Source organism: Psammomys obesus, unplaced genomic scaffold, assembly GCF_907164565.1.
Source record: "Psammomys obesus unplaced genomic scaffold, mPsaObe1.curated_primary_1811, whole genome shotgun sequence".
NCBI lineage: Eukaryota > Metazoa > Chordata > Mammalia > Rodentia > Muridae > Psammomys > Psammomys obesus.
Window position 1 is genome coordinate 2415081 of NW_026592548.1, and position 26017 is coordinate 2441097.

At 39.6% G+C, this 26017-nt stretch overlaps 2 protein-coding genes across 6 annotated transcripts in view; one reads left to right on the forward strand and one right to left on the reverse strand.

Moving 5' to 3' along the window:
• Nucleotides 1-9114, forward strand: part of Srsf11 (serine and arginine rich splicing factor 11) — a 29835-nt gene extending 20721 nt beyond the window's left edge. The window contains exons 7-13 of one of the 4 annotated variants that reach the window (XM_055614286.1): nucleotides 643-770; nucleotides 2317-2398; nucleotides 3930-4061; nucleotides 5864-5953; nucleotides 7093-7209; nucleotides 7567-7705; nucleotides 7806-9114. In XM_055614286.1, coding sequence (XP_055470261.1) covers nucleotides 643-770; nucleotides 2317-2398; nucleotides 3930-4061; nucleotides 5864-5953; nucleotides 7093-7209; nucleotides 7567-7705; nucleotides 7806-8000 — 883 coding nt within the window. In that variant the 3' untranslated portion in view covers nucleotides 8001-9114. The remainder of the gene's footprint in view (nucleotides 1-642; nucleotides 771-2316; nucleotides 2399-3929; nucleotides 4062-5863; nucleotides 5954-7092; nucleotides 7210-7566; nucleotides 7706-7805) is intronic. The other 3 variants (XM_055614287.1, XM_055614288.1, XM_055614289.1) reach the window with 3 other exon arrangements.
• A 2235-nt stretch (nucleotides 9115-11349) lies between these two features.
• Nucleotides 11350-26017, reverse strand: part of Ankrd13c (ankyrin repeat domain 13C) — a 41836-nt gene continuing 27168 nt past the window's right edge. The window contains exons 9-13 of one of the 2 annotated variants that reach the window (XM_055614283.1): nucleotides 23740-23901; nucleotides 19266-19345; nucleotides 17783-17881; nucleotides 15149-15249; nucleotides 11350-13425 (exon numbers count right to left, since the gene is read on the reverse strand). In XM_055614283.1, coding sequence (XP_055470258.1) covers nucleotides 13295-13425; nucleotides 15149-15249; nucleotides 17783-17881; nucleotides 19266-19345; nucleotides 23740-23901 — 573 coding nt within the window. In that variant the 3' untranslated portion in view covers nucleotides 11350-13294. Of the gene's footprint in view, nucleotides 13426-15148; nucleotides 15250-17149; nucleotides 17292-17782; nucleotides 17882-19265; nucleotides 19346-23739; nucleotides 23902-26017 lie in introns of those variants that run through there. The other variant, XM_055614284.1, reaches the window with a different exon arrangement.

Below are 26017 nucleotides of genomic sequence, written 5' to 3' on the forward strand. Positions count from 1 at the left end.
CACACACACACACACACACACACACACACACACACACACACACACACCACACACCCCTCTGCCAAGGGAGGAGCAGCATTGCTAGGCCACAGAGGAGGACATTGCAGCCAGTCCTAATGAGACCTGATTAGCTAGGGTCAAATGGAAGGGGAAGAGGACCTCTCCATCAGTGAACTCAGAGGGGCAGCAAGGAGATGATAGAGGGATAGAAGGAGGGTGGGATTAGGAGGGAATGAGGGAGGGGGCTACAGCTGGGATACAAAGTAAATAAACTAATTAACATAAAAAATAAAAATTTAAAATAATTAAATAGTTGTGTTTTTTTGTTTTGTTTTTTGTTTTTTCGAGACAGGGTTTTTCTTTGTATCTGTGGCTGGCCTGGACTCGCTTTGTAGGCCAGGCTGGCCTTGAACTCAGAGCAGTCCACCTGCTTCTGCCTCCGCAGAGATTGAAGGTGTGTGCCACCACGCCCAGCTAAATAGATATTTTCAAAGTGACACTTTACTGGGCACTGCTTATTAAAATGAAGGAGGACCCCTGGTATCCTGCTTTCAAGGATTAATTATAAAGACGATATACAATATGTATTTGTTTCCTTAAAATGTAGGTTTACATTTTAGAATATTTCTTTGCTTGTTTTAGATTGAACCATGTAGCTGCTGGTCTTGTTTCACCAAGTCTGAAGTCAGACACCTCTAGTAAAGAAATAGAGGAAGCCATGAAGAGAGTGCGTGAGGCCCAGTCCTTGATTTCTGCCGCTATTGAGCCAGGTAAAATGCTTACACACATTTTCCTTGAATGGTGAATTGCAGTTCTTGGTAAAGTTGGTAATAACCTACATGTAGAAGAAGACTTTCTATATTCTGAGACACAAAACTCATGTACTAGAATGCTGGACAGATACTTCAGGTACCAGTAGGATTTGCTGAGAGGGAACCTAGGGAACCTGGAAGCTTGTGGATGCTCAGCTTTGGGCAGATTGTCTCTTTGCAGTTGACTAAGTAGATAAATTTTGTCCCAATGTGTATGTGTTTGTGTATATCTGTGGTAATGAAGCATATTTCCCTAATTAAATATTTGCTTCTTTTTTACTCTTATTCCTTAGTAAGTAGAAATATTATTTGGGAAGTAACTTTAAAGTATAAACAGCAAATTGATAAAAATGAACTGATATTTTAAGCATATTATCTGATAAAGTGTCAAGTGATAGGAGTCTTAGCTATACAGCTGGGTTTGTTCAGCTCCAGAGCTTTTATGCTGTAAGTGCTTTTGTTAAAAACTGAGACTGAACCAGATTTGTTGGCACACACCTGTAACCCGAGCACTCTGAGGAGACAGAGGCAGGAGAATCTCTTGAGTTCGATGACAACCTAGCCTGGTCTTCAAAGCATGCCCAAGGACAGTCAAGGCTACACAGAGAAACCCTGTCTCAAAAAAACAAACAAGCAAACAAAAACAAAAAAAAAAAAACTGAGAATGAAATGACTGGTTTACCTATAGTGAAATTCTATGGTTGTATGGCTTTATTTGTTAAATCACTACAAATTAAAGCCTATAATCAAATGACCTAACTGAATTGGTGGCATCAGTTTGGTGGTAGTGAGCATGTGAAGTGATCAATGGCTTTAGTTAGTTGCTTCTTAGGTCCTGAGTTTAAAGAAATTTGGTATGCTTGAAGTCTAGGTGTACAATTGAAAATGGCACCAAAGAATGGGCTTCTTAAAATCAGAATCTATCACTGAGGGACAGCGACAGGTGAATGAGTCATGGCTTTAGATTTACATTTTACATTTTAGGTGGTAGGGAAAGAAATTGTTCTTGGTATTCTAAAAATATATACACACAGGCATATATTATGAGAACATTTCATTGGGTCAAGATTTAAAAATGTTTATATTAGTGCTGACCTGTAGATGTTTTTATGGACTACCTTGAGTAGAACCTTACGAAGAACAAATCAGAAAATCAAAGAATTGATTTGTGAGATGCTTGGACCCTCCAGAGCATTTCAAACTATATAGTGAATGAAACCTTAGCAAATACAAATTGCCATAGGATTTACTGAAAGCTGAGGGTAATTCATATCACTGAAGCAAGCTTCCTGGTGAATCTGTATATAAATAAGATGATCACTTATAGCATTTGAGGGTATCTTACAAAAGCTGAAATAAAGACAAAAAATGGCCAGCAAGATAGATGGCACACTGATCATATGTGCTTCTGGACAGTTGGAGGACTGAAGTTGATTCCTGAATCTTATACATATACATCTGATTAAGCATTTCTTAGTACAGGTTTCTTTTCTTTTAAATCCAGACAAGAAAGAAGAAAAGAGAAGACATTCGAGGTCAAGGTCACGCTCCAGGAGGAGGAGGACTCCCTCATCCTCTAGACACAGGTTAGCTCTCTTGACCTCTTGACCATCAAGCTATCCATGGAGTTGCCTTGAATATATTAGAAGAAAGCTATAGGATGAACACATGACTCCTACTTAAAACCAAAACGGTCCAGTCTTCTCTCTGATAGGAAGGCTTTGGAACTTAAACACTGTAATGCCGTAGTTGTATAAAAAGAACTTGAAACTTTTTGCTTGTTTTCCAGATCTGACTTTGTAATTGTTAGTTGAATTGCTATCTACAAAGCAAGAGTAAGACTAAATCTGTTCTTATTAGTTATACCCTTTTGTAAGTTAAACCCTTTGTAAGTACATAAGATTTTCTGTACTGGAGTTGGTCTCCCTCCAATCTTAAGAGTCTTTAACTTTCACACTTTAAAAAATAAAGCCAAGCTGGGTGTGATGGTCTACGCCTATAAGCCTAACGCTGAGGGAGGCAGAAGCAGGCAGATCTCTGAGAATTCGAGGCCAGCCTGGTCTACAAAGCAAGTCAGGACTGCCAAGGCTACACAGAAATGATATCTTGAAAAATAATAATAATAATAAAACCAATATAGCTTATGTGGGTTATATCTGACCATATTAAAATTAAAATTGTCATAATGACTAAGCCATTTCATTTTACATAGCTTTGCAGCATAACTTACCACCCCTCAAACAAGGGTTTGTTATACTTCACCAATCTAAAGTTTTAGCTTAATAGAAGCAACAGGATTTGTATTCAAATTTTTACACTGTTTTATTTACTTTTGTTGTTTTCAGGCAGGGGAGGGGTAGCTGTTTTGAGATACAGTCTCAGCATGTAACCGTGGCTGACCTGGAACTTATACCAGGCTACCCTGGATCCACCTCCTTCTTCCAAGTGCTGGAATTAAAGACCACATCACCATGCCTGGCTCACATGCTTTTAATATATTTTTATTCTTTGAGAATCTCATACAATTTATTTTGATCATAATCAGCCTTGTTGACATATTTAAAAACCTAGACTCGTGGTTATGCAATTTAAAAAGTTGGTTTTCATATTTTCAGTTGGATAAACTGCCCAAATTGGTATTTCTGGTTTCTACTCAATGCTATGAAATGACATTTGATATCATCTCAGATTTCATCAGAAAACCAACAAATGAGAAGCCCTTCCCTAGGTTTTCACATTTTTTTTTTCTCTTGGAAGTCAGATTTTTATGGACCACAGATTAGTTTTCCTTAAAGGGTAATATGCTTTGTTCATTTTCAAGAAAACATCCTTCACATATTCAGTTCAAAACACCTTTATCTGTTGGTTCTTAGATTATGTTTTTGTTATGGAATCCACTGGCATCAGCTTACAGAGTGCACACGTACATGTATAAACTGTCAAAATCATAACATAAGCATATATAGAAATCCATGTACATGAACACATACATTCGTAATTTCTGAGGTCTAGAAGATGACTAGGCTAAGTGATGACAGTGGCTGGAAGGATAGGAATTTTTCTCTAGTGTTTGATACTTTATATCTGTGGACATGTATTAATCATTTACATTTTTAGGCGGTCACGAAGTCGGTCAAGGAGGCGGTCACACTCCAAGTCCAGGAGTAGAAGGAGATCCAAAAGTCCAAGACGGAGACGATCTCATTCCCGCGAGAGGGGTAGAAGGTCAAGGAGCACATCCAAAGCCAGGTACATTTGTATGTGGGTGTTTTGCCTGCATGTGTGTCTATGCACAGAAGCAAGAAGAGGGTATCACATCCCCTGGAACTAGATTTGCAATGAATGGTGGGAATTGAACCCAGTCCTGCAGAAGCAACACATGCTCTTAACTACTGAGCCCCTTGTAACATTTTTTAGAAATTAATTCTTCAGGCTACCCTTTTCATTCCTATCTTGTTGGCTTTCCTCTTTCTATTCAACCACTTCTGTGAGTGCGAGTTCCAGGCATCCTTGTTGTATGCCAAGGAACACTAAGACAGCTAGCTATGTTCATTTATTTTCTTGTCATCGTCAGTGGTTAGAAACATTATGATATGGACGTGTAGCCATATTAGAGAAAGTCTCTTGCCCCATTATTTGACCAATAAAGTTAATTCATAAGAAAAGAAAAAGTAATATTTTTTCTCCACCTAATACTTTTTTTTTAAAACTAATCTTGCTGGGTAGTGGTGGTGCACACCTTTGATCACAGCACTCAGGAGACAGAGGCAGCCGGATCTCTGTGAGTTCGAGGTCAGCCTGGTGTATAGAGTGAGCTCCAGGACAGCCATGGCTACACAGACAAACCCTACAAAAAAACAAATAAACAACAATAAATAAATACATAAAAAACTAGTCTTGGGACTGGAACGATGACTTAACAGTTAAAGAGTGGTCGCTGCTCTTACAGGTGATTTAGATTTGGTTCCTGGCACTGACATCAGGCAACTCCCATCTACTTCTAACTCCCAAGTCTGGTGGCTCCAGTGCCCTCTTATGGCCCCTGGGTACCTACATGCACATGGTGCACATAAGTCCATGCAGTTGGATTATTTATTTTTAAACTTAAAAGTATGTAAGTTTAAAAGTAAATAAATGTATCTTAAAAAAAAAAAAAGACTTCATTCAGAGACAAGTTATTTGGGGTTTAGTTTTCTGTAACTAAAAATATAGTTCCTGTTTGCCCACCCTTCAACTATTTATCACTGGTGAGCAGATACCTTAGCTAACATAACAGGAAAGGAAGTGTTTCCCTACACAGAGAAGGAATTGGTCTTTACTTCCCTTGAAGAACTTTCAATTTGAGAGCAAGGAATAGTCACATGAGAAGGAACAATATGAAGTGATCGCTGTAAAAGCCAGGTGTATTGATACCTTTAAAGACTAACAGAATGCATGGTGTGCTTGAGAAGGTATTCTGGAGTCCTTTAGGAGATTTGGTGATAACGGCTACCAGATAGGTGATTAGTCCTGTGGAAGGATCAGAGTAGGAAGGAGACAGGTGAGACCTTCTACTATGGATTGGAATAGAAATGAATTGGGAGGCCCTGTAAAGACCTTTAGAGTTGAGTGTGATTGCAGTACCTATCGATTGTGGTGGGAGAGTTTTCAGATGCCACTGACCAGTACAGAGTATGGCTTAGTCCAAGATAAGGGTTTCCTCAGCATGTGTGCTTGGAAGGAAAGGGGTGATATTGAATGACTGCGACTGGCTATGGTGCTCTATTGGCTTCTGACGTAGTGACAGAGTTGAGGAACTTGTAATCAAGTGAAAAGGACTCAGGGACAGCGATTAAACCTGTTGAACTAACTCATTACCAAACACTAAAAATTGGCCAGCATCCTAAATACTTTGTAAGCACTTAGGCCACTTTACTATTGGAAATAAGTTCTAGGGGAACTATCAAGAAAATGGGAATCTTAGAGAAATTATTTTGTTACAAATATGCCATTTGTCACAAGAGTGAGAATAAAGTGTTAGTCTTCACACCTTATTAAATTATATTTATTAGAGACAAAAAGAAAGAAGATAAAGAAAAGAAACGTTCCAAAACTCCACCAAAAAGCTACAGCACAGCCAGACGCTCTCGGAGTGCAAGCAGGTAAGGCAGCAGCACCTGAGACGTGGGGGTGGGTTGGGGTGGGGGCGGGTGACAGTGTATTCAGCAGGCCATCGAAGGTCCAGAGACAGACAATTTTGAGAAAATGAGGGTTAGAGAGCCAAGTTTAAAGCATCCTGAGTTGCTAGGGGTAGCTTCATTGCAAAATGTTTGCTATAGGACTTGGCCTGGTTAACTTTAAGTCTTCAAAAACACGTTCAGATACAAAATCACTTTCATATTTACAAATGAGACATATATACACTAATAAACTGGAGATTGAGTGACAAAGCTAGGAAGCTGGCGTGTAAACAGGCACATCCCTCTCTTGAGACAGGAAGCTTTGGGAAGGGGCCAGTCAGTGAAGTATGAGGCAAATTGGCAAAGAATAAAACCTGAACTTACTACCTCCCATATAATAATTTAGTGATGAGTAATAAGAGGCATTTGAAGTGCTGACTGTTGCTACAGTCATTATATATAAATTATTACAGTGAAGACAGAAGTGATGTGGCTAACTATAGATGGTATGTTCTTAACGTCCAACTCGATTTTAGTCAGATGTTCACACATGCTAAGGTACAGCATGTTGTGATCCTCTTATTTCATATGAATGAACCAGGTTTGTACCATGTTTTTCAAAAACTGAAAAGTTGAATCAAAGACTTGAGATCTGATACTGTAAAATTTTTGAGAAAACTGAAATAAACTTTGTTTGCCTTGAATAATTTGTCATTGATGCCAACGAGACACAGAAAACTTTGGTACCAGATGAAAAGCTATCTTTGCCTTTTCTAAGAACCACCAAACTGCATGGTGGTATACACACACACATAATACCAACGGCCTTTGGGAAACAAAGGAGAATGCCAAGTTCAAGCTAACCTAGACTGTATTCCATGACCCTAACTCAAAAAATACCATCAAGAAAGTAAAAACACCTCAGAGTGCCAGAGTAGAGATCATTTTTGCATTAAATATGGTAAGGGATTTATACTTTATCCAACTCCTTACAGATCTTCCCATTATAGTCAGTCTTAAGCTTGAGATTGTTGTTACCTAAAACAGTACTCTGAGGTGAGTCTTGGGCTGTGGAAGCTCCTAGTGGAGCTGGTGAGACCACGCTATATTTTAAAGCCTAGTTTGCACATTTGTGATTCTAGAGAGAGAAGGCGGCGGCGAAGCAGGAGTGGTACAAGATCTCCTAAAAAGCCCAGATCTCCTAAAAGAAAGCTGTCCCGCTCACCATCTCCACGGAGGTAGGGGTATCAATTGTTTATTCCTGTGATTCAAAATATTTGGGATTATTGAGTTTTTTACATTGTTACATTAAAAAACAAAAACATGAGCAGTAATTTTCTTTTGGGAGAATTAAAGGCGTTGTTCTCTTGAAATTTTTCAGTATGCATTTGGTGGCGGGGGTTGGGGGGGCTTCGTAGTACATTAGGCCTGTATCCAGCTTAGTGTTTCAGACTTTGCTCTCTTTGCCTTCTTTCTAGTGAGCTTGATGAGGTTATTGTCTAAGCATATTAGGACCTGTTGTTCACGTAGGAATGAAACTGACAGTTCCCACAAAAAAGTTTTTATGAGCATATTTTAACCGTCATTCTTTCTAGACATAAAAAAGAGAAGAAGAAAGATAAAGACAAAGAAAGAAGCAGAGATGAAAGGGAACGATCAACAAGTAAAAAGAAGAGGAGCAAAGACAAGGAGAAGGAGCGAGAAAGGAAGTCTGAGAGTGACAAAGACGTCAAAGTAAGTATACAGGCTGGGGTGCTGCCACTGTGGTGCTTTCACTGTTTTAAGAAGTATTTTTCCTTTGAAGAAGCTTATTTTTCCATTCTCCTTGGCAAAGCAGGTAACTCGGGATTATGATGAAGAAGAGCAAGGCTATGACAGCGAGAAAGAAAAGAAAGAGGAGAAAAGGCCGACAGAAGCAGTGTCCCCTAAAACAAAGGAGTGCTCTGTTGAGAAGGGGATGGGCGACCTTCGAGAGTCCAAAGTGAATGGGGATGATCACCACGAAGAAGACATGGACATGAGTGACTGAGGCGCTGAGCTGGCTGCAGATGGGCCTTGGTGTCCTTCCTCTTGATCCTAATGCTGTGTGTGTTCATCTCACTAGGTGTGTACAGCTGCACATGACCTATGGCAGAACACCCGGTTGTCACCTAGTTCTTTACAGCAAACGCTTTTAAAGGTGGTACCTGGGTGACCAGCACTGCCATGGTTATATCCATTTGCGTGACCAAGCAGCTGTGCAACTGCTGCTTCTAACACAGATGAACAGCTGCATGCATCTCCAGCAGGCATGGATTGTCTCATATGACCCTCAGTGCGTTCACTTAGAGTATTCCTAGAGTTTGAGTCCTTGCCGTGATAGAGCCATGTAGGGAATGCACTGATTGCATGTTACCCCAAACGTCATGAAACCCTCTGACACGGTGACCTACTTAAAGGTCTTGTTTGTTGACATGACAAATTAACATTCGTAGAGTTACATCTGGAAAAAAGCATTTGTGATAGATAAGCCTTTTGAGCCTTGTGGCTAAATTTTTGTGGCTTTGTTTAACTTTCAAAGGTTATATATGCACTAACCTTTTTGATGGCTAAGTAGGCTTTAAATTACAGGAAAAATTTTTTCAAATAAAACTGGCTGTAAAATATGTTTTGAATTAGAGTTGTTCACTTTTTCATAGCTACTTAGGTTTTTTTTCCAATAATTTATTTCCCATCTCTACCAGTGAACGCAACCTGCTTACCCAGCCCAGCACTAGAAGAAATTGACCTTGTCCTGAGTTTCAGTTTTCAACTTTTACTAGTTTTAAAGCTCACTGTTGAACAAGAGGAGGTGGTGGTGCATTTTAAATTTACCTTCATGTGCTTCTAAGATGACAAATCTTGATAATGTACTTTTTATTTGATCTCAAGTTGTACAAAACCAATAAATTTGTGTTACTTTGATTGCAGTAGTACCTTATGCACAGTGATTCCATGTTATATGCAGGCTAGATAGGCAACTGTTTTCTTAGTTCCAGGAGTTACAAGCTTCACTTTTGTGCAGTAAAAAACAAAAGTAGGCTACCGTCTGTGCCATGTTGATGTACAGTTTCTGAAATTGTTTTACAAGACTTTGATAATAAAACCCTTAAACTCAAAAGTCATGCTCCTGTAGAACTGCATTGTTTATTCACATGTTGAATGTAAGTCAGTTACCTCAGCAGTTTCCTTGCCAGTCCTGTCTACATGTTCAAACAGTAACCAAGTGGTGTCCACCAACCTTCGGGTAGATGCAAACAGAATTGTCAACAATACCTTCTGTCTAAATCATGGTTTAACTTGTGTTTTAGATCTTGGGGATAAATAGGAACTTACCTATACCAAGTAAATTTATATTTTTGTTGAAATTAAAAATAGTATGGGAGTTGCTGATCATTTTGTACTGTTACACTTTTCAGCATAAATGACTAGTGTTGGGATAGCTGATAGTTTTTATTCTGAAAGTTTTGACTGTAAATCACTAAAAATTGTACTATAGAGAGCGTTTTTACAGTTTGTAGTTTAGTTAACTTTTTAAAGATCTTATGGGCAGGAATTTGGTCTATGACAAATACATCAAATTCCAATAGTTGCCCGAAGAGCCACTAAATTTTTAAAACAGCCGAATGTTATGCTTAAAAACATGTGGCAACATGGCCAATTCCGTAAGAAACCAGATACTGCCAGTTCCCAGGACAAATAATCTGAAGTTCATCCCCTTGCCTATGAGCCCTAGGCAGATAGTCAAGTCCTATAGTTTTGGTTTTAAATTAATGCCACCGGCTTAAGGATGTCAGGAAGATAGCTTTATTTAGGGCATTTCTTCTGGGAAGTCTCCGAACAGAATGGTGCTGTGCTAGCACCCCATACCTTCCACTTGTGAGTAGTTACACCCAAGTGAGCACTGCCACCGCACCAAGTTCTTCTGTATTCAGTGCTAAAACAATTTTAAAATAAAAGTGGTTTTCCTAGAAAAATGTTGTCCTACTTATTTTACTTAGCCATGAAAAACTTGAGGCTATGCAGTGAGAAGTTGAAGGTTGAGTGTCACAAGAGGAGTGCTGCAAATCTTTAATAATCAGGATGTTACCCAACATGGGACAGTATTTCAGATATAAAATGATTTAGCCTCTGAAATGTTAGTACTGGATTTTTTTTTTTTTTAAGTTTTTTGAAAGCTTAACAAATACCCAAATTAATGTCTCAGAAAAGCAGCTTTAGTTTGTAGAAAGCAGTTGGACTCTTCATGACTGAGCTTTGTAACAGGTGCTGCAGATCAAGCCAGGCAGCGGAAGGAGGTTCCTGGCCGCTGTAATAGGCTAGGTCCCACAGAGCAGACTCGAGTGGCACATCTTGTTGCTCTGACTTTGAAGGTGTGGGTGTCTTGCCAGAGGACTGGGGAACTGAAGACTCCTGAGTTAGAAGTCTTGAGCTGCTGCTTCATCCCAAAGGAATGAACAAAAGTTGAACTTGGAATTGCTAACCAGAATCTCACCACCCAGTCACCTGCATGCCAGAAGAGGACAACCAGATCTCATTATAGATGGCTTGCTGAGACTTGAACTCAGGACCTCTGGAAGAGCATCCAGGGTTCTTAACCTCTGAGCCATCTCTCCAGCCTCCAAAAGATGTTTTTATAAACCTGCAGCTTCATAGTTTACCATAGTTGAGTTTAATGTGGTTAGCTCTTTGTGATGCACTATCTCCTTTCGATTTCTCTGTGGGCACATTTCACCGTTGTCTGTAAAATGAGGCCATCCTCCCTAGGTCATGTTCCCCTCACTTCCACCCCACACTCAACCAGATGTTTTACCTGCTGTAGACTTGGTGGAAAGTAAGTTGAACTTGCCTCTTGTGCAGGGAAGGCCAGCATGCAGCTAGTACTACACCTCTAAGCACTGTTTACCAATTCTTAGTTTTCACTATACTGTCCTCTTGGTCCTGCTGCCTTAGCCTCCAAGAGATCTGGAACTGACAACATGTGTGTGCCACTACACCTGACTTGAAATCCCAGAGTTATTCCTGGGAAGCTTTATTTTTGTGTTCAGCTGCTTGCTTTTAGCTAATTATGTAAGCTTCAAAACAACGTGTGGTTTAACTCAGCCACAACACCTGCTGTACACTCCTTTTATGAACTGCAGCTTTTTGCCCAGGAATGTCTACTAAGGACAAGTCTCATGAATGTCACATGAGTGATGACATGTAGCACACCTTTCTGAGTGGGGCTACTAACAGTTTAAGCTTTTAATGTACAATACAGAATTTTATGTATTTATATTTCAAAACAGTGATGTGCATGTAAGGTGATAAATACTGATCTTAATTTCATAGCAGGATTAATAGGCACATCATGAAAGATCTAATATTGTGAAAAGTTTATTTGCATTAATTAACTCCTTTTTTTCCACCATCATAAGAGATAACATTTGTTCTTTGTGATCAGAGAAAAAACATTTTGGAATGGACAATCTGATTTTACTATTCATTAAAAAAAAATTTAAGTCTTAAAAACAATCCAGTGCAACAATTTTCAGTAGTACAATCCAGTGCAACAATTTTCAGTAGTCCTATCTCCAGTGTAACCCAGAAAAATATTCACATATGTTAAGAAATTCTAAGTCCCAAGGGAGCTGAAATTTACATATTTTCCTATATGGTCTACAGAGCCAAGGAGCCTAAGCCAACAGTGGTCACTGCCTTTCCTTGGACCTCAGGACAACAGAACTGTCTGAATCCAGGAACCAATCTCTATCACATCAGGCTAGGTCTGGGCTTCTCAGTTCTTAAAATATAACAGATCACTTACAGATCTGTTAGGGCTTTAGGGCTTTGAATTTTTAACTTGATTATTTTTCTTATAAAAAGTAATAAAATGCCAACATATGCAATATGCAAGGTGGTATCACTATGTGAAATGCAACTGTAAAGATAATTATCTCAAGGCTGATACTTTGGATATTTTAATAAGTAATCTCTTCAATAAAAATCTCGGTAAAAGTTTTAAATTACTGGTCACTCTATTAACAAGCAGACAGGTGCGTCCCTGACTCACTAGGATATAAACATTAGCTAAGTCTTTAACACAACATGATACTTTATGATTTAGACATTATTCTCCCTAATTTATTTTCATTCTTGGACCTTCAAACCATCTTGTAATAAATATGAAAAAATTTAAGTGCTTTTTGAATAATGCATGATTTTAACTCTTTGGAGACAGAAATCAGTAAATATTTTCTTGTGAATTAAAAAAAAAAAAACTTTCAATCTTATATGTCTCTGGACTTTTAGCCTATAACAAATATATTGTAGCATATAAAATGTTTTTAACCTTATTTTGAAAGCATTACATACACAGTTGTCCAAAATACATATTTTTGAAAATGACACCAATGCATCCATGTTCCATTAAAAATAATCTGACTCGTGCGCTTACTAGGAAGCAAGGTTAAAAATTTGGAATTTGTGTAAAGTGCTGATAGTTGGGAGAGGGCCAGCTGTGAGCATGTTACCGTACCTATCAACAGAATAAGGACCTTTAAACTCAAAAAGTTAGGGGAAAAAATAGAGGTTCTATGAAAGTAAGATCAGTAACAAACAGTTTCCACTGAAAAAGGATTCAAGGTAAAACAAAGAGCACCACAATGAGCTGCACAAAGGTGCTGGGGGCACCGCATTCCCTGCAGGGAGCACTCCTGCAGAATGCACTGCAGCTGTAAATGCAGCTGTTACCAGGTGCTGGGGGCACCGCATTCCCTGCAGGGAGTGCTCCCTCGGAATGTATTGCAGCAGGCTGTAAATGCAAATTTTTGATGAATACCATTGCTCTATTCACCTCAGAAAACTGCATTCCTTCTAGTTCACCAAACATCCAAATTACAGAACTACACATAATGATGAAAACAAAGTTTAAAGGAACATGTATACATGCCACCCTGGATAGAAGGGGACACGTTTCAAAGGGTTTCATATCTCTTAAGACACTGAATTCACGTTAATGGTCCAGGAGTGTTTTAGATATAGCTATAGATATATTTATATGCATATATATTTCAACAAGAAGTGTAAAAATCTTTAAAAACAAATCACAGCACTCACAGCTGCTTTACACAGGAAGGTCTCAGGGTCACTGGGTGTCAAACTACTACAGACAGGAAGTGGTGACTGTAAAAAGATGAATGAATGGCACGTCAGGAGGCTGCGGGTGTTTTATTAGAGGTCAGTTTCTCATCACATCACTGACGTGTCGACTTCGTACAGAAGCTCTGTCCCTGCCACCTGGAGTCTCTTGCTCTTCTCCATCAGTTAAAGGTCAGGAAAACGACTCGGGTCTTCCTTGTAGTCTTCAGGGATGGCAAAGATGGACCCATCAAACTCATCACATCGGAACTCCTGAAAAGTCACAGTGGCTGTGATCGTGGGGAACACAGGTATATCTGAAGAATGAATGGTGAGATGCAGTGGAGTCAGGCACCTTCCTTCAAACAACTGCATTTCCACAGCAACCCAATTTGCACCTGCCCCAGCTAAAGGGCTCTGGGGCCTAGTGCTGAGCAGCTGCTCCCTAGGCTGCTCTGGCCTCTGTAGAGGCACATTTTCAAAATTTGACACCTTTCCTTCAAATGTCCACTGGATAACACTGTATGATAACACTTATGCTTCAGCATAAGAAGCATGTCAGAGTTTCTGACCAAATGGTAAATGTATCTGGAGAGTTCACCAGCCTGCTCTGCTCACTTGATTCTTCCTGAGTTCCTGGAAACAGCAGAGCCCACACAAGCTGATCTGATTCCTAACCCACTTTACATATTTCATCTGTCAAGAGCCATTAGAGTGGGGTCTGTGGAAGCCAACCCAACAGTCTATCCACACAGTAAAGTTGCTGTTAAAAGCTTAGGATTTTGTTTGCAGAATATCCTCATGCTAGGAACAGGAATGGAAAGCTTTCATTAACAATCACCACAGGCACCCTGGAGCTCCCAGCTTTCACTGCTGCCTACTGTTGGAGAAACTGTCTCCCAGGAGTCAGTAAACTGGGGCTTTCTGACCAACCTGTTTTTGTAGGGCCTATAAGAATTCTAACCAGAATCTTTAACTTCTTTGCAAACTAAGGTAGGGGAAGGCACAGTTTCTGTTTTTAGTTTGTTTTCAGGGGTCATTTAGCCCCCACCCACCCAGACAAGATTTCTCTTTATAGCCCTGGTCACTCCGTAGACCAGGCTGGCCTTCAACTCAGGGATCTGCCTCCCTCTGTTTCCCAAGTGCTGGGATCACTCTCAGCATATGGTAGACTATCTTTTCTATACTGAAGTGTTTGTGCTTTTATTAGACTAGAAGTGTCTTAAAGGACCTTCTGGTCCCTCTGCTCGTGCACATACGAACCGCGTATGTGTGGTGCTGCAGACATGGAGTTAGGGTCAACCAGGAATAACTGCCAATACATAATGATTCTTTCTGCAGGGACATCAACCCAAACACCATCAGGTAGTCCCTGCCCTGAGAAGGAAGAGCAGAAAGATGAGTCCAGAAACTGAATGCCACTTCTCAGCATGCGGAAAACTGCTGAAGCTCGGGACGTACCAGGTTAGAAGTCAGCAGAGACATTACCCTGATGACAGTGCTGATCTGCGACTCCAGCTCCCCAGTGGGCTCTTGCTACTGATGATATTCTGTGACAGCTGCCATAGAAGCTAGAAAACTATGCACAGTTCTACTTTCTGATTTCCTATGCTTCCTGGCTTTTGGTTGGGAATGAGTGTGCCAACTCTCCCTCTGCACAGCTTCCTTAACTTTCTATGCCGCTGTATAGCCTGCACAACTCAAGTCTGGTTTTTTGTTTCATTATATATCTCCATGCTTCTTTATTTTAGTGACTTAAAATATTCATACACTCTCCTGCAGGAGTGCTACCATGTCCTTTATATTTCATTTAAATCATGTAGAAATTGAACTTGCATCAGGTACTGTATTTCTCAGACATTTTATACATATAACAAAACAGAAACACCAATGCATGAGATAGAGAGAGAGAGATAAAAATGAAGTGACTGGTATATGCATTGCCCTTCAAAATATATACCTTACTAAATTTGAATTAACAACAAAAACAAAATAAAACAAAAAAAGCTCTAAATTTCCACCTGCATGTTTTTCTCTTACCTAATTTTACAGGAAAGCCTGGAGGAAGCTTCATTTGAACAAATTCTCTAAGCTTGTTAAAGTGCTTGAAGGGTGCTATAACTTCTAGAACATTCAACAATCTGAAAAATGAAAGAAGAATGTTTCAATGGTTCATGTCTTCAACGTTGTTCCTGAATTACATGGCTCAGGCGTCACCGACTAACCTCTGAACACTGAGAGGAGGTGCCTGCAGTGGTGCAAAATGCTGCTCTGCACTCCCTGGGGACATGTTTTCTCACTGAAGCCCGCAGGCTACCCAGTCATTCTGGGATGCAATGCTCAAGTGAACTTCTATTTAATGACTGAGCTTTACTGTTGGGTTATGAAGGGTTAATCTTAGTCTTACAATCCTGGCTCACATGTGTCACACAATCAATCCCTTTATAGACACCAGAGTTCCTCAGTGTCCTGTATCACAGTCACAAGACAGCTCCTTTGGTCTTCTGGCTGGGTTATTCCAACACTTAATACTATTTTTCTTTCATATTTCCCAGTGCCTGGCTGTAAGCAGCAACTGGATACAGAGCCACACTATTTCCCTTTACCTTACTTGTTTTGGGGGGCTGAGAGATGGTCCTAGGACCTCATGCATGCTCAGCCAGCACTCACTGCTAAGCTTGGTACAGTACTTTTTCAGTTTTTACTTTTAAAAATTTTCTGAGAGATATAGTCTCACTAACTTGCCCCGACTGGCTTTATACTCTGTAACTCTGGCCAGACTTAAAAGTTCTGATCTTCGTGTCTCAGCTTCCCAAGTAGGGACTATGGGGCTGAGCATATGTGTCAAAAACTATGGGTGAGTAACTTTTGGGCATTCTCTGCCCAAATGCCTTAGATTTGTTTCTTAGCAACTAGGATAGCTAGACTACAAATAGAGACCATGGTAGAATATTTGCCCAACATGAGCAAGAGCCTAGGTTCAATCTGCAGTTAATAATAACCAAACATAACAAAACAAATCCCAAAGAAACAAAACCAACAAGTTTATTTATATCCAGGTAGAGTAGCTCATGTCTGTAAAGACATGATCCCAAAACTCAGGAGCCTGAGGCACGAAGACTAAGAGAGTCCCAGGAAACCCTGGGCTAAAGTGAGATCCTATCAAAGCAAAGAAACACTGTAATTTAACAGGGTAATTTTTGATAGTGGCTGCTGTGTACCCAGTTTGAAATCAAAAGTTATCTTACAGACTCCATCCTTTCCTACAGAGAAATTTCTAGCAGATCAAATACTAGCTAGGCCACATCTAGAGGGTAGAGAGTCAATGTCAGTGGCTCTTATGTTCTCAGTCTTGTCTCTTGACCCTTCACTTGCTGTCAAAATTTAATTTTAGCTAAATCTACTCTCATCAACTACATCTGATGTATTTGTTTTCTGATAATGCTGTTCACATCTTAGTTTATTCCTTTGGCTTTCCATATCTTTTTTATTTCATTCTCTTGTCCTTCACCTCAGCAATGATCTAATTACACTGATTTTATGTTTTCAATGTGTTTTTCACAACAGTTACACATGGTATCTGTTTTGTTGTAGAATGGATTCTTGACTATCTTCTGTATCCACTATTCCTTGATTCCCCTTTATCCTAGAACATCATCTCATGTACTAATATACATCTATTTCTCATGTCTTAGGATCTCTGGAGTTAACTCCAAACACACTGTAAAATCAGCTGCAATTCTTTATTAGGAATCAGGTCGACAGGACCCAGATATCTGCCCGTGTTTTCTTAACTCCTTTCTCACACTGCTTCCAGATTCTCCCCATGTGTGACCTCAGGCTTACACAGAGGCTCTACACAACATGTTATCTACCTTTCTAAAGCTTAAGGGTGGCAAAGGCAAGGAATGTGAACAGACTTTGTTGAAATTACAGACCCTACTATTTTTTCTAAGGAAAAAAAAAAAAAGTCACCATGTTGGTTAACAGGGGAACAAATCAGAGAAAAATAATAACTTAGTCCTTCAACTCCAAGGAGCTGAGAGTACAGCCTATCAAGAGTACCCACCTCCCGTCCACTCATCTCTCCGAACTCAATGTTTCTAAAGGAGCATCAGATGTAGATGGGCCTGGAGGGTATATGCAAGGTGTGCACTGCAGTACAGTTTTCAATAAGGACAGACTGAAAACAGAATGCTTATCAGTAAAAGGACAAAACAAATGACAGGAGGTCAGCATTATAACTTCCAAGAAAGAGGAAAAAAAAAAAAAAAAGACAAATGTGATTACTGTTGGAATCCAGGACACCTTGGCTCATAAAGCACCAAAACTTGTGAGTCAAAACGCAAACCATTCCCGGGCTCTGCATTCAGAAGTACAGTCAACAAGACAGTCTAACTAATGTCCTGAAAGAAAATACCCTTTTTATTCCACAATTTTTATGCTTTGAAGCTTTTTATAGGCATGTGATGTTTTAATACTTTTCCTTAGACTATTCAAAATTTATCTATAAACTATATTCCTGTAAACCATAAAATGTACGGGTGGGTGCAGTCAACACTCTGGAGACAAGTGCTGTCTGATTCTTTCACATTTCAACAACTCAGATGCAAATACTGATGCCGGCAGAGTCTCTTCAGACTTCTGTAATCAACACCTCAACACCGCACTTACGACTCAATTCCTAGGGGAAATTCCTGGCTCATGGCTACAGTGGCTTTAAATGTTTTCTTGCTTTCTTTGCACACCAGTTCTCTGCCAAGGTGTGGTGCCCTGCAACAGAAAGAACACTGCTAAAAACTCATGCCTCTCCATCAAGACTCACTAACACTTCTAACTTTTTCTATCCTGCTACAGAAATATTACTACTATGCTAAAAACAAGACACATATAGGAAATGAGACAAAACAAACAGTTTAAAAGTTCAGAAACAAATATCAATACTCAAGAAATTTCATACTGGCTATAACTGAATTTTAAAAATAAACACAATTTTTAAGAACAAAAAAAAACACTATGAAAATAAAATTACTTAATTCAATCCCTGTCTATTATAGTTTCAGCAATCAACCATAAAAAGCACTACAATTAAAGAATTTAATACATATGCATTGTTAAAATTATAGCAAATTTAAAACTCATTCTTTATTGGTGTATGTGACTATGCTGAGGCAAAAACTCACAGAATGAGCTGAACAGACAAACTTGAGTTGAACACAGCAGAAATTATTTCAAAATACTTTCCCTTGTACAATTATCAGAGGGGACCCCTTTATTCCACTGAGTTATGAATAGGCTTTCCTGCCCTATTTCAAAGTCCTGCTGAATAATATGGCACATGCCACAAGTAACTATATAGTGGTTTCCTCTGAACTGCTGGGACATGCAGTGAAGGCTAGTCAAAATGATGGTCACTAACAAAAAGACAATGTCCAACACTGTACAGAGTATGTCAACATTCTAACACTGGAACAGAGCACAAAAAACCTTAAACATCGCTTGCTTTTCAATAAGAAGAAAAAGAAAATCAAGCAGCTTCTTCTTGAGCACAGTGGAAAGGGTAGGTACAAGGGGAGGTATTTTATTCTCTACCAAAGGGAAACAATGGTTGGCCAAGATAAGCACCCATCCATTCACCCAAAATAAGCTTTATTGATTCTCCTCTCTTCTAATCAATTTATGTGTAAGGAATACCAATGGTGTGTCTAACTCCTCTCAAGAGTTAGTGATACAGCAGTAAGTAAAGGTTTATGGAAGAATGCTGAGAAGTCAATGAAATAGATGACAAGACCCAGCTTGCAGAGGCAGAGAGGAAACTAACTGGTATGGTTTTACAGGAAGTGCTTCAAGCATCAGCACAGCTGTGAGCAAGAGTCAGTAGAAAAGGAAAGTCGAACAAGCCCTACTGGGTTCTTGCTTGTTGGCTGGTGTGTGTTTTTGGCAGAAGGAATGTAAAAAGAAGGCTCTACACCCATAGTAAGTACACGCATCATTTGGGAGGTTTCTTTCTCACGCTTCCTTTATATTTCATAAAGTTAGAATAGCTTCAGATAAAATATACCAATAATACTCAGAACTCTATCAAAATATACTGTTTTAACAAATTGTTCTAAAATCCAAATAAATAAACAAACAAACAAGCAAAAAAACCACCTACTTTCCATTTTCAGCAGATATGTATTCTTCCCACGTAATAGTGTTCTGAGGAGGAGGGGTAAGGGACTGTCTTCTAACCGGCTGCCAATAAGAGAAAGAGACAAGGAGAGTATAGTATGTGGGATGAAGACGTCACACTTCAAAATGTAAAGTCAAAACACACTGAGGCAGGAAAGCTTGGTAACCCAGAACTTCTACTGGCTCAAGCTCCATGCACCCATTTCCTAACCATGCACTTAGAAACCTAGGACTCCCACTTGCATCAAGGTGAAGGTACAACCCACTCCAAACAACGCAAAAGTTGGCTCCTCCCCAGCAATTCTTTCATAACCCCATGTTTCTGCTCAAACATGTCCTAAAACATATCCACCTTGGTAACGCACAGTAAAGCCGACTGTCCTCTGAGTGAATGTTTCAGAAAAACCTCTATTTGCCATCTCATGCCAGTGCATGATCACGCATGCATATGACATCAGATGGTAAAGGGCATGCACAAAAAAAAAAAAAAAAAAAAAAAAAAAAACCTTAGGTCAATCAAGCCTGTCAATCAAAACAGATGACCAACATACTCTTCCTCTAGCAACCAATTCCCCCTTTTCTCAGACTATATAAAGAAACCCCCAAACACTGTGTGGCTATTGGGTGCTCTAGCTCACATAGGCCACTGCTCCTTTGCAGTCTCCTGTTACTGTCTCTAAATAAATTTCCTTGCTGCTCTTCGCTGTTTGTGTGCTTTCTTGATTGAGTAAACTGTCAAGAGCTTGAACACACTGGGTCCAAACAAAACTTCCTCACAAAACAGTAAGCGGGTTGGGGTGTTTAGTGATAGACAGCATGTCAGCACACCCGACAAAACAAACCACTTAAATGCTGGTCTACTTAAACTATTCTACATAACACTTGATGAGGTTAATCCCAAGGTAGTCCCATGGCAGTTTAGGTATTAACATAAATATTAATATTGGCATCAAGCTAACACTACCTCTTCTTCACTGTTTCAGTTATCTAAAATCTTCCAGTTGTTGTTACAGAAATACACAAAAATGAAAGAATGCTGGCTGTTAAAAACTTAAGGCAGCAGAAGAAAAGACTACATCAATGAGCAGCTTATCACCACTGGAAATCACACAGATGCCTGTAGCCCCAGTGCCTGGGAAATGGGAACATGAAGATCAAGGGCATCCACTACTATACATTAGGTTCAAGATCAGCCTGAACTACACGAGACTGTCCCAAAAAACAAGACTGGGCCTATTCACACTGCCCAGGTGAGGGCACAGGACTGAAACTTACTGCAGGTTTCCCACAACTCCAAACTCCTGGGCTCAGAAAACCGCCAAGTGCCTGAGTTACAAGTGCACAGCACTGTATCTGGCTCAAAACACATTACAGGCCAAATGAAACCACAGAAAGCAGCTGTATAGACTCATGGAGGCTTTCATCTTTTTGGTTTTGTTTTTTCAGAGAAGGCTGGTCTTGAATTGCCTGCCTCTGCCTCCTGAGTGGAATCTTCAATCCTGAACGGACTACAGTAACATTTTTAAAGCAAGGAGAATTACATGTGAACACTGTGAATTAATGTATTTATTTCAACTATGGTAGGAAGCACTAACAGGAAAGATCAATAACACAAGGTAGTTAGTTACATGTTAATTGCCTTTAAGGTCAGAATTCAATGTCTGTTAAATATGCGTTTAAATCACTGTAGGATGATCCAGCAATAGGAACTAAACTAGGGAAAGGCAGTACAAACTGAAAACTGGGGAGAAATAAGGTGAATGACCACCACATACATACTGGCCACAAGGAAAGGATTTTGTTCTGGGTTGTTTTAAAGGTAGGGTCTCAGGTAGCCCAAGCTAACCTCAAATTCACTATGTACCCAAGATAACCTTGAACTCCTGACTCTTCTTCCTCCACCTCCCAAGAGCTAGGCCTCCAGGTATGTGCCACTTGGCCCACCATTTTCCCCTTCTTTCTCTTATTGGGATGCCAAGTCAAAGAAGAGATATCTCAGTAAGAACTGTGACTGGGAACTGTGGCTTGTTCCAGCAGGCTGCTACAGACTTTGCAAATGCCTGGAAAGGCCACAGATCCTTGTTCCAAAGCAGCAGAGGTTGTACAGAAGAGAAACTGGCTTTGAACATTAGGCAATACAGAAGATCCATCCTTACACAGCCTATAGCAAATAGGAGCTGCCATACAGAAGCTGGATAACAAAAGAAAAACTGATAGCTGGAGTAAGCCAAAAGCTGCAGAATTAACAAAGACCCAACTTCTAGACCCAGCAACACACACACACACACACACACACACACAAATTCAAGCCAAGTTTTATGTAGCAATGGATTTATCTATAAATTCAATGCCATAATCCTCAAAAAAGCCCCATCCCCACATACCTGTATATTAGAAATTGACAAACTAAACTTAAATATTCACCTAGAATCACAAAGTTCATAAATGGATTGGGTGTGCACAGCCACAAGGCTGAGGCAGGAAGACCAGAAGTCTGGGGCCTGCTTAGGAGAAATGGAAGACCTTGTCTCCAAAACCAATCAAACAAACAAAAAAACAAACCAAATCAAAACAAACAAAATTAATTTGTCTTTTTCCTATCCTACTGTGATCTGTCATCAACAGCCTCCAGCAGACATTCCTAGCACCAGAAACTAAGCCAAAAGCTGCCCCACTGTGCCAAAGTCAAAATAAAGCTACAGTTCACAAGACTTTCCTTTAATTTCTGACTGAAGCTGAAAGCTTATGTACTTCATACACATTAGTCTGTTCTACTAGATAGCTACATGCAGTAAACTATATTTTAATTTCAATTTGAAACACTATAGCTGCTTAAAATGTCATTTAAAGAACCTTTAACAATTCAAGTACATTAGATTACAATTTATGTAACTGTATGAAAATAAAGAAGCCTACCTGAAGTTTGAATAGGCACCAATCAAGTCTGTAGACTTAATCCCCAGATTGATTTTTGCAGGCATATATACAGTCATCAGCTCATCAGAGCTAACTGGCAAATAGCTCATGAATTTTTCTGTTTGATACAGTGTTCCACATATTCATCCCCAATATTAAACAAGTGTAGTGATAGCAACTATCACAACAAAATCTATTTTTAAAAGAGGTCTTTCATAAAATTCAAATCACAACGCAGTCAGGAAGGTTCACAGAGAAAGCAGCAGCTCTGCCAGGCTGTACTCCGAATCCCTGTGTAATTAGTTGCTTCTGTAGTGTTCTTTACTGCCTACTTACAGAGTCAATGAATAAATGCAGACTGACAGGGCTATGATTTGGGGCAAGAAAATGCCTGAGAAGCACAAAAAGCATTTGGCAAGAAGAGAATGGTAACACACTAACTTGGCCTACACAGTTTTAACTGAAATACTTCTATACTGCAGTCACCTAAATTGTGGCTGATATGCTCAACTTTCTAAGCATTGCAACATTTCCCCTAACACACAGTATTACCATGGATTGTTGAAAACTTACCACACTATTTTAAGGAAATCTGGCCATTTTGTTGCAGACATTGTACCCAGCCTCCTGTAGCTTCCAATCTTTTTGACTTTAGCTCTATTGCTCACACACATGGCTGCTTACAAACAAGTCCACATCCCTGAAACTGTGGCCTCACAGAGTAGCAACAACTATCACTACATGAGAGGTGCTTTGGTTGCTTTCAATCAGTTTTATTCAGACACTAACTTAAAAAAAAAAAAAAAAAAAAGTGGCCATGACCTACTGGAATAGTTCTATTCTCTCTCAAGGATCCCTAATCTGAAACTTGAAAAATCTCCTGTATAAAGATTTAATATCTAGGAATCTTTATGATAGAGGATATACCTGAAACAAAATAAAATTTAAGCACCTAGAAAAGATGACTCAGTGGTCAGAAGCACTTGCTGCTCTTTCAGAGGACCCAAATTTGGATGCCAGCACCCCTGTCTGACAGATCGTATCTGCATATATCTCTAGTCCCAGAAGATCTGACACACATTTCTAGCCTCTGTGGGCATCTGGCCTCACATGATGTACACACAGATATTCACAGCACATTTTTAAAACAAGAAGAAAAAAAAAAGCGTTATTCAGTTCATATTAGAAATCAGATGGTAGAACAATCCCCATTTTTCATGTACTTCCTACTTTCCTTTTCCCATCCCTCCCTGACCCTACATTCACTGCACACATTGTTTGAATAAGCAGAGGCTCAATAGACAGCCCCCAGGCTGGACAGGCTAGAGCTAACCTAGGAAGTGGGTGAGCCTTCAGCTGGGTCTTTAAAACAGCAGGCAAAAGAATATGGAATAAAAATTAACACCAGGCTTCATATTTACAAAATGATTTCAAAGACCAACTCCAGACTCAAAAAATACCAAACGTCTCTCTCCCTCCTTTTCTATTCTTAATAAACAAAGAAAATGAAGATTTACACTTAGAGTTAATAAGTAGCGCACCTCAAAGTTCTGTTCCGTCAGGCTCCCACCTTTGCTCAGGCTCTCCATGATGGCCTTATTCCGCAAAATGTCCTCCTCGCTGAGATGTTCTCTTCTTTTCCTTGATTCTAGAACAAGTCCATTCACCAGATAAAAGTCTGCCAAAAAGTTTCCTACTCTTTCCTAAAATAAAATCAAAAATTCCAGAATGACACTTTAAAAGGAGGATACCTCAGATTAAAAAAAAAAAGCGTTGAGACATAAAGTTCTCCATAAACATGTGCCATTTAGGTGAAAATAAATAACCTGGTATTGGAAGTCACCAAATTATTTTCATAAATTGAAAATACAATCAATCATTTAAAGTGGTATATGCTAATTAACCTGCAAATTAGGCAGTCTAAACAAAAGCATGTATGATGTTCTTTCACTACCTACTACCAAGTACCACAAAGCAATCTGAGAACCTTACTGAACAGTCAAGTAAGAGTAACCAAGGAGGGGTCAGGGGTGTAACACTGTTCCCATTTTATAGATAGAAAAGCAGAATTAAAATCCACAGTCCATGCCACACTGGACCTTCTCTGATCTCTAATGGGATAAAATTTCAACTTAGTGCTGCTCACTACTTAAAAAAAAAAAAAGAAAAGAAGAGAAAACAAGAATAGCCTTGCTCACTAATACATGTAAAATGTTTACATTATAGATGCAGGCACAGAAACTGCATGATAAAAATGATAAAAAGGAAGCAAGAAGAGAGCAAATGGCTCTTCTTACTAACCATCCGACGCTGACCCGCACCTCCAACACACACATAGTCCCGTGTATTACTTATTACTATCTACTATCCTTGGCCCAGCTTCCCATTTCCACCTGTATCTAGGCTGCCTAGTCCACCTTGCTGTATCCTGGTAGTCCTGGTGCAGTACAGCTCCAGCACTTCTGTAGACCCTTAAAAGTCACCAGGAAGCCAAGCATTTTGTACCCGTTTCTACCTACAAAATGGGAACCATGGCATACTGACTCCCTCCTTACCTGTCAAAGACTTAAGAAGGTCACCTAGCCGCTGCTCAAGAGCTTTTGGCTGCTTAGTGGTAACACTAGATGGACAGCAGTTTCAATTTTTATCTTCTCTTGAAGTGATCCGTCTAATGCTGCCCAGAAGAAGAGTACAGACAAGTAAGACTTCAAAGCAACCAATGCACTGCAATGCTGGACCCACAGCCTGGAGCCCTAAGTGCCAACTGTTGCCGAACAGGCTTTGAGGGCTCAAGGGTATCACTTATGTGTGTCTGGGAGGTATTAACAGGTATGGTGATCATATAAAATACTTATCGAACAAAAACTATCCTATCAACAAAAATGTCAACTATGTGCTGCTCATGATCCAGCTACTATATTTCTTGCTGCCTGTATTGTATACTGCAAAGGCATGTGGAAGGGGAGTGAATTCAGTTACAACTGAGGAAATGGCAGAAATGTGTGCTATTCATCCATGTACCCAACACTAAGGCTACAGAAAATGTAGCATACTCACTATGTGACATGCAAGCTGCTAACGGTAGTGAGTAGCACTCATGTGAGGAGTAGAGGCTCCCACGACATAGTCATGAAACAGCCAGTTCCAAAGCCTTTGACAGCACTGCATTAAAGAGTATCAGTACAAAACACTACATTACTTACAGATACATATCTATGTGTGAAAAACACTAAAAAGATCTGCAGGGGTTACAGGATTATACAGAGTAGTCACTGGAGTCCTCTGGCTTCGTTCATTAATCTTATGGTCAACAATGCTGTAATGGCATTTACTATGCCACTGAATTTAACAGGCTCTGGAAAAGCAGATTCCCCTTTATAAACTGTGTAGGTCTCATCCAGTCCCCTCATTCTTAACAGCAAACACTAAGAATTCTAGAGGAAAATTCAATTCCACTTCAAAAATGTAACACAAAAACCCTGACATACTATCTACAGATTTCTGACCCCAAATAGTACAAACTCTACCCTTAACATCCAGCCTAGTATACACTGTTCATACCTGCAAAGACCCATAAACACAAAAGCCAGTCTCTTAAAGAAAAAAGGTAACCCCCCTATACAGCCCTCTCCTTTTTCTTCCATTTTCTCCCATCTGTTACCTCACTCACCCCTAACATCCTTTATTTCTATGTCCTATGAGCTAGTTTTAAGTGAATACAAGGCTCGTTTCTGTTTTTCCAAAGTAAAAATGTTATTAAATATAATTTAAACCTCATTAAATCTCACCCCTTACCTGATGTGGCTTTTATTTTTAAAT